General features: G+C 49.0%; 1 protein-coding gene across 1 annotated transcript in view; it reads right to left on the bottom strand.

Moving 5' to 3' along the window:
* LOC115634864 (transmembrane protein 189-like) overlaps positions 1-8,795 on the bottom strand; it is a 33,479-nt gene extending 24,684 nt beyond the window's left edge. The window contains exons 1-2 of the mRNA XM_030532806.1: positions 8,594-8,795; positions 6,527-6,612 (exon numbers count right to left, since the gene is read on the bottom strand). Of these exons, the coding sequence (XP_030388666.1) occupies positions 6,527-6,612; positions 8,594-8,679 (172 nt within the window). The 5' untranslated portion in view covers positions 8,680-8,795. The remainder of the gene's footprint in view (positions 1-6,526; positions 6,613-8,593) is intronic.
* Positions 8,796-12,059: the final 3,264 nt, after the last annotated feature.

Here is a 12,059-nt window from a genome sequence, read left to right as displayed (position 1 = left end):
TTGTCATTCCTAATACCTGATTTGTGTCCGTTTATCCTTTTCCGTAGTGACTGTCCAGTTTGGCCTGTGGGTGAGGACTCCACTGGCCATCACATACAGTCCCCAGCTAAAACCTCTCCAACGCATCATCAGGGACCTACAACCCATCCTGGACAATGATCCCACACTTTCACAGGTCTTGGGTGGCAGGCCTGTCCTCACCCACGGCCAACCGGCCAACCTGAAACACATTCTCACCAGTAACTGCACACCGCACCATAGTAACTCTAGCTCAGGAACCAATCCATGCAACAAACCTCGATGCCAGCTCTGCCCACATATCTACACCAGCGACACCATCACAGGACCTAACCAGATCAGCCACACTATCACCGGTTCATTCACCTGCTCGTCCACCAATGTAATATACACCATCATATGCCAGCAATGCCCCTCTGCTATGTACATCGGCCAAACTGGACAGTCGCTACGGAAAAGGATAAACGGACACAAATCAGATATTAGGAATGACAATATACAAAAACCTGTAGGAGGACACTTCAACCTCCCTGGCCACGTATAGCAGACTTTAAGGTGGCCATCCAGCAGCAAAAAAACTTCAGGACCAGACTTCAAAGAGAAACTGCTGAGCTTCAGTTCATCTGCAAATTTGACACCATCAGCTCAGGATTAAACAAAGACTGTGAATGGCTTGCCAATTACAGAATCAGTTTCTCCTCCCTTGGTTTTCACACCTCAACTGCTAGAACAGGGCCTCATCCTCCCTGACTGAACTACCTCATTATCTCTAGCTTGCCTGCATATATATACCTGCCCCTGGAAATTTCCACTACATGCATCTGACGAAGTGGGTATTCACCCACAAAAGCTCATGCTCCAAAACGTCTGTTAGTCTATAAGGTGCCACAGGATTCCTTGCTGCTTTTCTGCATAGTTTTCAGTTTCCTTCTTGCAGTGTTCACTGTCAAGCCCGTCAGCAGCTTTGGTCTTGCTTTTGTAGCTGCCACACCTTTTCTATGCAGCAGCAGGAAGCAGCACACCACTTCACTGCAAATGGCATATTTTCGCTATTGATTTTTGCCCCATCAGCCACTGGTCTCTCAACCCAGAATTCTAAGGGGCGAGGGAGACTGCAGGAACTATAGGATAGCTATGGAATAGCTACCCACAGTGCAACGCTCCGGAAATTGACGCTAGCCTCAGACTATGGATGCACACCGCTGAATTAATGTGCTTAGTGTGGCCGCATGCACTCGACTTTATACAAGACGCGATATATCGATCCCCGAGCGCGCTTATATCTATTCCGGAACTCCATCAACCCCAACGGAGTTCCGGAATTGACAGGGAGAGCCGTGAACATCGATCCCGCGTGGTGTGGACGGGTGAGTAATCCGATCTTAGATATTCAACTTCAGCTACGTTATTCACGTAGCTGAAGTTGCGTATCTAAGATCGATTTCCCCCCTGTAGTGTGGACCAGCCCTCTGACATAGTGACTGAAATACCCTTTGTCCCCCATATCCATGTACAGAGGCTATTTTAGAACTGGTCATGAAAAGCTTCCATCATATTAGGGAAATTAACAGAAACTGTTTTTTATGTTTCATTTTCAAACAAGTACCTGAATGAACAGGAAAATGTGTTCTCTGGTATTCCTGTGCCCCATCAGAGCTGCTTTCACAGCATCTTTATATGTGGCTCTCAAAGCTCTTTAGGCATTAACACCCCAACCCCGAAAACCTTCATGGCCTAGGAAAAAAACTCTTAACTTGAGTTAGTTAAAACAAGGGTGTTTATTGTTTTCACACAAGTTAACAAGTAATATTAAAGACTAGCCTCCCTGACAGCCTATAATTGAGCCTGCTAACTTGTGTGAAAATGATAAAATCCTAGGAAAGATTAGGCAGTTTACCTCAAATTAGCCATCTCAAATTAAGAACACCTTTCCCCCCACAGGGAATGCCTGTGAGGCATGATAATTCTCAGGGTACGTCTACACTACGGGATTATTCCGATTTTACATTAACCAGTTTCATAAAACAGATTGTATAAAGTCGAGTGCATGCGGCCACACTAAGCACATTAATTCAGCGGTGTGCATCCATAGTCTGAGGCTAGCGTCAATTTCCGGAGCGTTGCACTGTGGGTAGCTATTCCATAGCTATCCTATAGTTCCTGCAGTCTCCCTCGCCCCTTAGAATTCTGGGTTGAGAGCCCAGTGGCTGATGGGGCAAAAATCATTGTAGCAGTTGGTTCTGGGTAAATGTCGTCAGTCATTCCTTTCTCCGGGAAAGCAACAGCAGACAATCATTTCGCACTCTTTTTCCCTGGATTGCCCTGGCAGACGCCACAGCACGGCAACCATGGAGCCCGTTCAGCTTTTTTTTTTTGTTTGTTTGTTTTTTTTGTTTACAGTCACCATATGTGTACTGGATGCTGTGGACAGAGAAGATATTCCAGAGCTACACAGCAGCATTCATTTGCTTTTGCATGATAGCAGAGATGGTTCCTAGTCGTTCTATACTGTCTGCTGCCAGGGTAATTTGGCAATGAGATGATGGTTATCTGTCCTTCTGTGCTGTCTGCTGCTATCATGGGTGCCCCTGGCTGAGATTGGCCGGGGGCGCAAAAGCAAAACTGAGAATGACTCCCAGAGTCAATCCCTCCTTTATGGTTTCTAAAAATAGAGTCAGTCCTGCCTAGAATACGGGGCAAATGTACTAGAGAAGCAGTGTATCAGAGAGCACAGCTGCTCTGTGTCAGATCCTGCAGAAATGATGAGCTACATGCCATTCACGGGGGGTGCCCCTGCAACAACCCCACCCGTTGCTTCCCTCCTCCCCCAGCCTTCCTGGGCTACCATGGCAGTGTCCCCCCCCCCCATTTGTGTCATGAAGTTATAAAGAATGCAGAAATAAGAAACAGTGACTTGTTAGTGAGATAAAATGAGGGGGAGGCAGCCTCCCGGTGCTATGACAGTCCAGGCAGGACATTAAGCGGTGCGGAGGAGAGGAGCCCAGCATCCCGCTGCTATGATAGTCCAGGCAGTGCAGAATCTTTTCTTTTCACATGAAAGGGAGAGGGCTGATTGAAGCTCAGCCCCCAGTTGCTATGATGAAGACGGTTACCAGCCATTCTGTACCATCTACTGGGAGTCATTCCTATTTTCACCCAGGCACCCCCAGCCAGCCTCACCTGAAGCCAGCCAGGAGCACTCACTGGTTCATACGAAGGACGGTTACCAGTCCTACTGCACCGTCTGCCACCACAGAGGGGAGAGGAGCGGATACTGCTCTTCACTGCTGCAGCATCACGTCTACCAGCAGCATTCAGTAGACACAGGGTGATGTTGAAAGAAGTCAAGAAATGATTTCTTTCCCTTTTCTTTCATGGGGGGGGGGGGAGTAAATTGACTAGCTATTCCCTGAAACACGCCGGACAATGTGTTTGAACATACAGGCATTGGGAGCTCAGCCAAGAATGCAAATACTTTTCAGAGACTGCTGGGGACTGTGGGATAGCTGGAGTCCTCAGTACCCCCTCCCTCCCTCCATGAGCGTCCATTTGAGTCTCTGGCTTCCCGTTACGCTTGTCACGCAGCACTGTGTAGCCTGTAGATTTTTTTTTCAAACGCTTTGGCATTTCGTTTTTTGTAATGGAGCTCCGATAGAACAGATTTGTCTCCCCATACAGTGGTCAGATCCAGTATCTCCCGTACGGTCCATGCTGGAGCTCTTTTTGGATTTGGGACTGCATCGCCACCCGTGCTGATCAGAGCTCCACGCTGGGCAAACAGGAAATGAAAATCAAAATTTTGCGGGGCTTTTCCTGTTTACCTGGCCACTGCATCCAAGCTGAGATTGCTGTCCAGAATGGTCACAGTGGTGCACTGTGGGATACTGCCTGGAGGCCAATACCGTCGATTTGCAGCCACACTAACCCTAATCCGATATGGTACTACTAATTTTAGCGCTACTCCTCTCTTCGGGGAGGAGTACAGAAACCGATTTAAAGAGCCCTTTATATCGATATAAAGGGCCTCATAGTGTGGACGGGTACAGCATTAAATCGGTTTAATGCTGCTAAAATCGGTTTAAAAGCGTAGTGTAGACCAGGCCTCAGAGTGTTAACCAGAGGCACAGACTGGTTAAATTGCTTAACCAAGGCAGGTCTGTGACAGACCTGGGAATAGAGCCCAGGAGTCTTGACTCCCAGTCACATGCAGAACTTTGTATATAGTAGAACCTCAGAGTTACAAACACTTGTCAATCACACACCTCATTTGGAGCTGGAAGTACACAATCAAGCAGCAGCAGAGACAGAAAAAACAGTACAAACTACTAAAAAAAAAAAAAGGAAAGCAATATTTTTCTTCTACATAGTAAAGTTTCAAAGTTGTATTAAGTCAATGTTCAGTTGTAAACTTTTGACAGAACAACCATATTATTTTGTTCAGAGTTACAAACATGTCAGTTCTGAACAACCTCCACTCAAGTTTTTCATAACTCTGAGGTTCTACTGTACTGTGAAATAACAGAGCATATAGCTATGACAAGATACTCGGAGATACTTGGGAAGACACAAGAAGGTGCGGTGTTAAGAATCAGTCATTTCAGCTGAATCTTGCTACAGTTCTTCACATTTCAACTAATGCGCTCACTCCTTACTTTTACAAAGAGGAAGCATGTGTTTCAGGATAGAATTACACTCTAGGAAGGTTCTGATTTGCAGGCAATCAGAGATGGATAGCATCCACTACTGTATAATCAAGAGATAGGACAGTGAGACTATCTGACATGCCTTTGCTTCCTTAGACAAAATAAAAAAATGAATTTACAATCTTTTAAAGTGGCCAGTAGAACAGTTGATGTAGTTACTGGTCATGAATATTCTGAATATTCTATCAGATGTGAGAAGTCCCAATCACTCCCCCTTCTTAGATCTCATCTGTTCTAGCAACTCTCTCACTGCTGACAACAGATGTCAGCAGCAACAGAGCTGATCTGGTGCTGAACACAGTTTAACTGTAAGCATTGTCAAGTACAAGTTATCAAAAGTTAACTCTTTCCTGAAAAGGTGCTGAACACAGTTAGCCACTACTTTTAGAGGTAAATCATGTTCAGCACCAATTCAAATGTTCCTGTTGCAGAAATCAACCATCAGTATGGGATACTTTTTGTAGTGTAGAAAACAATCATTGCCAACTTATGTTGAATACTTATTTCCAAGCATTAGTGAAAAACTTGCTGAGCTGTATAGGGAGGAACAAAAGAAAATCATGGTGATCAAGAGTCTGGTGTGATGAGCAGGGCATTCTGTTATTCTCCAGTATGCTGAGTAATATGGCATGCCCAGAAAGCATTGCTTTAGTAAGTCAGAAATAGAATTGGACAGGAATAAATCTTAAAAGGTAAACATGTCCTAATCTCACCACTGCAGAATTTTGTTCTCAGAAGGATGGACGTATCTAAATTTTATAGATAGATCCTGGGATAGCAGACGACTTTGTAAGAAGAGCAAAAGTGATTAAAGGAACACCAAAAAGAACAGGTTTTCAAAGAGGCAGAGGGTAACAATATGAGAGACTGCTCTAAAAAGGCCTCCAAGGTACCCAAAGTTAAAGTTAATTAACACCCACATTCCGCAAGGAGAAGCAGCACCCTGATTAGAAGAGTTAACTTGAGAGGTCCACAAGGAGCAATTAGTTGACAATGTGGGAAAGCCCAAGGCACTTCTTCACATGTCCCAAGGTGTGTGACTAGAGCCCTGGAACTCTGCGTATTAGGGATACTAAGACCACTTTCTTCATACTGACATCTGAAACCAGAAATATGGCCCCCAATCTTGGCCAGAATTGCAACTGATTGACCAGAGAGCAAGTCAGCACTAATTATCTGATATTTATGGAACATTTGAACTTTAACAGTTGCCAAACAGAGAGGATCAACAAAATACAAAATATTTTAAAAAAGGATTATGGAAATAAGCCAAAGTGGCATGAGCTGAAAGGGAAAAAGGCACTCTTATTCCAGAATGAAAATATCTACTTGTGAAGTTATAGCAGTATAGTTACGCCAGTACGTTTCTCCATGTAGACATTCTCGATGTACCTAGGAACTACCTGTCATTCCCCCACAAATTCATTACTCTAGCTTCATATTTGGACCTCCAAAGTATCAGAATATGCTTACTTACGGAACCTGCAGTGTGTTCCCATCAGTGCATAAAGGGTTTGCACATTTAATTCCTACTAGCATTAGTGAGTTACTGGTATAAAACTCCCTACAAAACCCACAATATGCACTGCTCCCTAATTTTTATCTGTAGCTGAAGGTAAAGGTAGTAGTCTAATACTTCAGAGAGTAAACAGACCACTAGAGAGAGCAAGGAAGAAGTTCTGCTGCTATAAACCATGACAAAGTCAGCAAGGTAAATTATTGGCCACCTTCCTTTGAAGTCTAGGCAGTCACTGCTGGGGTTAGGTTAGCATACTTGGATTAATGGTCTGACAAATATTACGTACCTGATTTTTCAGCACAGCTGTGGTGTGACCAACATAGAGAAACAAGTTCAAGTGGGTATGTCACTTGAAATAAACAATCCAGAAAACTGAAAAGCTAAGAAACTTAAATGCATTCACTGATATTCATGTTCTGCCTGTATGTTAAGTTTATTTTTCCTAATCACCTCAAATCTATGAGCTAAGCTGTTTTAGCTGAACTGCTGTTTATGGCTGTTTTGCTGGAAACAGCAATAGTAGACACAGTTTCACTGAGTGCTGAAATATGTATTTTTCCTCTTTCTGAAGATTTAAGCTCTCAGCTTAGGAGGAATCTGTTGGAAATAACAAAGGCATCAAAAATTACTCTCTACCCTTCATTCCAAAGAAAGAATATATTTTTCCACTCATAGAAAGGGATATTAGGATGAGTTTCTGCAGCTATTTCCACTGCATGATTGCACATTAACGGTTAGAACTAAAAAAATGACACGCAGCAGTTTGATAATGGGTATGAAAAAAATTAACCACCCTGCCCCAATCTCAGAGCACTGTATCACTAGTACATGCCAATGCCATGAATATTTCTGTTAATACTGCCTTGCCTGGACACAAAACTTGAACTGCAAGACTGGGGTGTGGGAAGGGAAACAGTTTATCGTACAAAGCAACAGGGAAGGCTGCATGCTCTAGGGGCTGGAACACTGGGTTGGAGTCAGGGGATCTGGATTCCAGTCTGACTCAACTACTTGGCCTAGAGAGCAAGTCATTTAGCTTCTCCACACCTCACTTTCCCCATCTGTAAAATAGGGATACAGCCAACTATCTTTTCTAAGTGCTTTGCAATCTCTTTTTGAAAACTGATATGCAAGTGCTGGGTATTACTGATAAAAATAATAAATTCAAACAATTAAAATTCATCTAAAGAGTACAGAAAAACCATGGAGTGCTTCGTATTAAGTGTATATTATTGCAGTTCTGCTTCAGGTGGAGTTCATTCCAGATATCTTCACAAGATACACATCACACTGAACAGAGATACCAAGTGTGGGACATTGCTGTTTGTGTTCCCAAGAAGGAGGACACTGATATGGGAAGGTCACAGTAACTTCCATGTCTAGATCTCGAAGGGTGGAGGTGGGGGTTGTATTTGTAGTCTGAAGAATAAAAAGCTCTCTCCTGTCAGCCTTTTCCCTCTGCAGACCTGCGAGAGACAACTAAGCTAGGCAGCTGAGTTGCCGCATGCTGCAGCCTTATGCCTCTCTTGGCATGCACAGGCCTTGCTGTCTAGAGCCAAGGAAGGCGGCATTTTGCCTTTCCAGGCAGTTAGGAAATTGCTTAAAGCTCACTTAGCTTTGGAAAGTGGATCTCTCAGGTTCCCAGCTTCACCCTGACTCTGCAGTCTTCTGTTGCCTCCCTTCCACTCGCTTTTTCTTCCCAAACCCTGTTAATTACTGAGCTTCCTAATAACTTTCCTTCCTGCCCATCTCCCTCTTGGTCTCCTCAAAGGGCCCTGTTGCTGTCACTGCACCTTCCTCAGACCGCCTCTCTACCCAAGCATCTGTTCTTCTCCCATCATGGGTCCCAGACTACTGCACTTACTGCCCCACACACCCAACTGTCCATTCCACAACCATTACAGACCTCCATCACTGGACTTTTCCTGGTCCAAATGCCCTAGCCTATGGTTTGACTTGACCAGTTGTGCCCTACATGGCCATGCCCCCTATGGAGCATACTTCCCTGCCTGTGGTGTGAATTACAAGAAAACTGACAGGTAGCAGCTTGGTTTCAGCACCACCCTCCACTCAGACACACTCCTCAGTCCTGACATGTTAAGTTCAGCTCAAATCGTCAACTGCTCCACAGAGACCATGAGGGTCCAGGCCAGGCCCAGCCCTCCTCCCACAGCCCATCCCCATGGGATTCACTTCAAGCAAAATTCCCTCTCTGGCTACACAGGCATCAAGGCCATGGGGCTTTCTCCTCAGGTCTCAAATTGAGGAGTCAGACCCGTTGGACAAGTCCCTTCAAACGAAAGCTAGCAGCCTGAGAGCTTATGCCCTAGCCCAAGGAAGGAAGGGTTCATACCTAGTTACCTGCTTGATCCAAGGGGGAAAAGAAACCCCACTCAACTCTGGAGGTGCAGGAACAACTGAGGCTGCTCCCTCCAACATCTGCCTGGCCTAGGGGAGGGGGCTTGAAGTTGTAGCTTAGTAACGGGGGGGGGGGGTAAGAGAAAAGAGGAGGAGAGGAAAGAGCGTATTTTCCTGCCTGGGCATCACTTAGGGAAAAACAGGATTGTCCCTCCACCCCCCGCAGAGCCCCCCCTCCACTTCTATAACCCCCAGAGCAGAGCCCCCTCATTCTCCACTCCCCGCACCCCCCCAGTTCCCCTTATGCCCCCCGAGCAGAGCCCCCTGTTCCCCCACCCCACCCACTCCCGGAGCAGAGCCCCCCCCTTCCCCCACCCACTCCCGGAGCAGAGCCCCCCGTTCCCCCACCCCACGGCGCCCCCCGCTCAGCGGGGCAGAGCCCCTGCCCGGTCCCCCGGCGCACCTGGGGAGTAGAGCTCCGCCAGCTCCCGGGCCCCGACGTGCTGGGCTCCCCAGCGCCGGCTGCTGCACTCGGACTCCTCCTGCGCGTAGACGGCCTCGGCCTCCAGCTCCGTGCCGGCCCCGTTCGCCTGGAGCCGGGCGCACTCGGCCCCGCCGCTCGCCATGGCCCGGTCTGTCCGCTCCGGGGCCCGGCCTGAGGCAGCGTGTCGGCTTCGGGCTGCGGCCTGGGCAACGGGGCTCCAGGGCCGCGGGAACCGCCCAGTGCGAGCGCTCGCGCCCCGGGCAGACACACTAGCGAGGGCCAGGCGCACGCACTCGCCGGCCAGAGAGAGGCGGGGGGAGCGGGCGGGTACGCCCCGGCACGGCTTGTCCAATCACCTCCGCTCCCGCACCGCCTTTCGGCCAATGGAAACCAGCGGTTGCTATGTCTCAGCCAATGGCAAGACAGCAGAGGCCTTCGCACCTGGAGCACATCCTCTGCTCGCTGCGTTTAAGAGGGGGCGGGGTATCACATCTGGAAAAGCGCCATTGCACGGATGGCCTTGATGGGGAGGCGTTCCAACATCTGCAGCAGCAGTAGCTCTGCCAACTGTATTAACGCTGTGAAAGAAGCACATCTGGAAAAGAACCATTGCATAGATGCATTAATGGGGAGCGGTTTCATATATGGAGCAGCATCTCTGCCACCTATATTAATGGGGGGGAGCACCACAGCTGGAGCAGAACTTCTGCCAGCTGTATTAGCAGGAGAGGGGCAGCACAGGGCCATAACTGGGGCCAGAGGGGCAGCTGCCCACGGTGCAGAGTGGGCGAGGATGCAAAAATGGGGGAGCACAGGATAGGGCCCAGTGGCATCACCGCACCCTCCCACAGGATTGGGCCCAGCAGCATCAGCTGGAGTCCATGGATGGGCATAGTTTGGGCAGGGGATGGCATTGTCCCCGCCCATAAAAAGGCCAGTGCTGGGAGTGGAGGGGGTGGTACAGAGTTACTTGTTCTCCCGCCAATACCTTTGCAGCTGGACACTGTCTCCTGGTGCCGAATGTCTTCCCCTTCTCTGTTTGCTGGGTACCCTATATGGCAGGGCTGGCCAAACTTACTGATCCTGCAAGCCGCATATGACAATCTTCAGAAGTTCGAGACCCAGGGCGCACCTGACAGGGTTTGGGCCTTCAACCCTGCTCTTGCTGAAGCCCTGAGCCGGGGCAGGTGCACCCCGCAGGGCTGAATTCCCGTGACCTCCCCTCCCCGCTGGGCAGAAGCCCTTACCCTGCTGCAAGGCAGAGGTCCCAAGCTCCCCCCACCCCATCTGGTAGGTAGGGAGGACATGGGGGGCTCTGCAAGGCACACTTTAATGGTAAAGGAGCCGCATGTGGCTCACGAGCCACAGTTTAGCAACCCCTGCTATATGGCCAGCATCCTGTTTCCTATACCAGTGTGAGTGCCCACGGGGGTAGGAGCTATAGGGGAAGGGGAGTGAGGTGGGGGAAAGAAGAAGTGGGGCTCCCCTGGCAAGCCAGCCCATCCTCCCCAGCACCGGCATCCCACCTCCAGTCAGTTCCCCTGCCGCAGGTATCCCCTCCAGTACCCTCCAAATATCCTCTCCAGCACTCCCCAAGTAACCCCCACAGTACACAGACACTCCTCTGACACCGCCCAAGTGCTCCTCTGGCTCCTCTTCCCCCTCTTCCCAGCAGTCCACCTCTGTCTGGGAACTTGAAATATGCCAACCCTAGGGGTTGCTCCATTCTCACAGCCTTTGTTTCCGGAGCTGACAGGAGCAAGTCCACCCTGCCAGCAGCTACCTGCCCCCAATGCCTGGTCTGGGCACTGGGCTAGCATGGTCAAGCTCAGAGCTCGGGGCTGTGTGACCACGAGCCCAGAAACCATGAAGCTGGGGAAGGGCAGCCAAGGGGAGCAAGGGGTGGTTCCGCTCTGTGCACAGGGAGTGTGGGGAGAGCGACCCAGCTGCAATGGCAGATCCCTGGGCAGTGACCAGGTGACCAGGCAGCTGAAAGGCAGGTGCCCAAGGGGAATGAGTACTGCAGGGCACACCTTGGGAAGCATCTCATGCCAGCCAGGCTCCATGATCAGGGGCTGGCTCCAGGGGGATGTCACTGGCTGGCACCAGGCACCTTCTGGGCAGAGGCAAGAACATGTCAGGGGCACAGCTCAAAGCTGTACTGCCCACCCTGCCTCGGGAGCACCCGGCTGTGCAAAAGCAGCCAGCTTGGGGAGCAGGGCAGGGAGGGCTGCCAGGTAGCCAGCCTGTGCCCTGGCTCCCATAGCACAGAGAACCACAGGGCCGAGCAGCTGCCACCAGCTTCCAATCTGCCAGCTCCTGGCAGGTGGCGTGCCCCACAGTTTGAAAACCTCTTGTGATAAATAGGCAGAAATCTGGAGGCGGGCACATGACACCTCACATCACGTCTAAGGGGCGCAGATATGATTGCTTGCCCCAGGTGCTAAAATGCTTATGTACGGCTCTGGGGCCAGATCTTGTAAGGAGGACAACCTCACAGTCAAAGACAAAAATCTCTTAAACTCAAAACCAGAGCTTCCTGCACACCTGTACCACCCTCATATTGCCAGGGACACTATCCACCGCAGCTCCATCTTGTGGCGCATTTGGGCTATGACAGTCCAAAGAGTGATTCACCCGTATTTCGTGGTTACCTAGCACATGAATATGAGTTCTCAATGGACCTATCTGATGCTCTGTAAAGCTCATTCTAACCAGGAAAAGTGTCATATGTGTTAAAAATAAAACCAGATTCTCAAGTGTGTTTTGTTTTGGTTCAGTATCAGAGGGGTAGCCGTGTTAGTCTGGATCTGTAAAAGCAGCAAAGAGTCCTGTGGCACCTTATAGACTAACAGGCATTTTGGAGCATGAGCTCACATGCATCTGATGAAATGGGTATTCACCCATGAAAGCTCATGCTCCAAAATGTCTGTTATTCTATAAGGTGCCACAGGACTCTTTGCTGCTTTTGTTTAGG

This window comes from Gopherus evgoodei, chromosome 14 (assembly GCF_007399415.2).
Source record: "Gopherus evgoodei ecotype Sinaloan lineage chromosome 14, rGopEvg1_v1.p, whole genome shotgun sequence".
NCBI classification, from domain to species: domain Eukaryota; kingdom Metazoa; phylum Chordata; order Testudines; family Testudinidae; genus Gopherus; species Gopherus evgoodei.
This window is presented reverse-complemented; position numbering and strand designations above follow the sequence as displayed.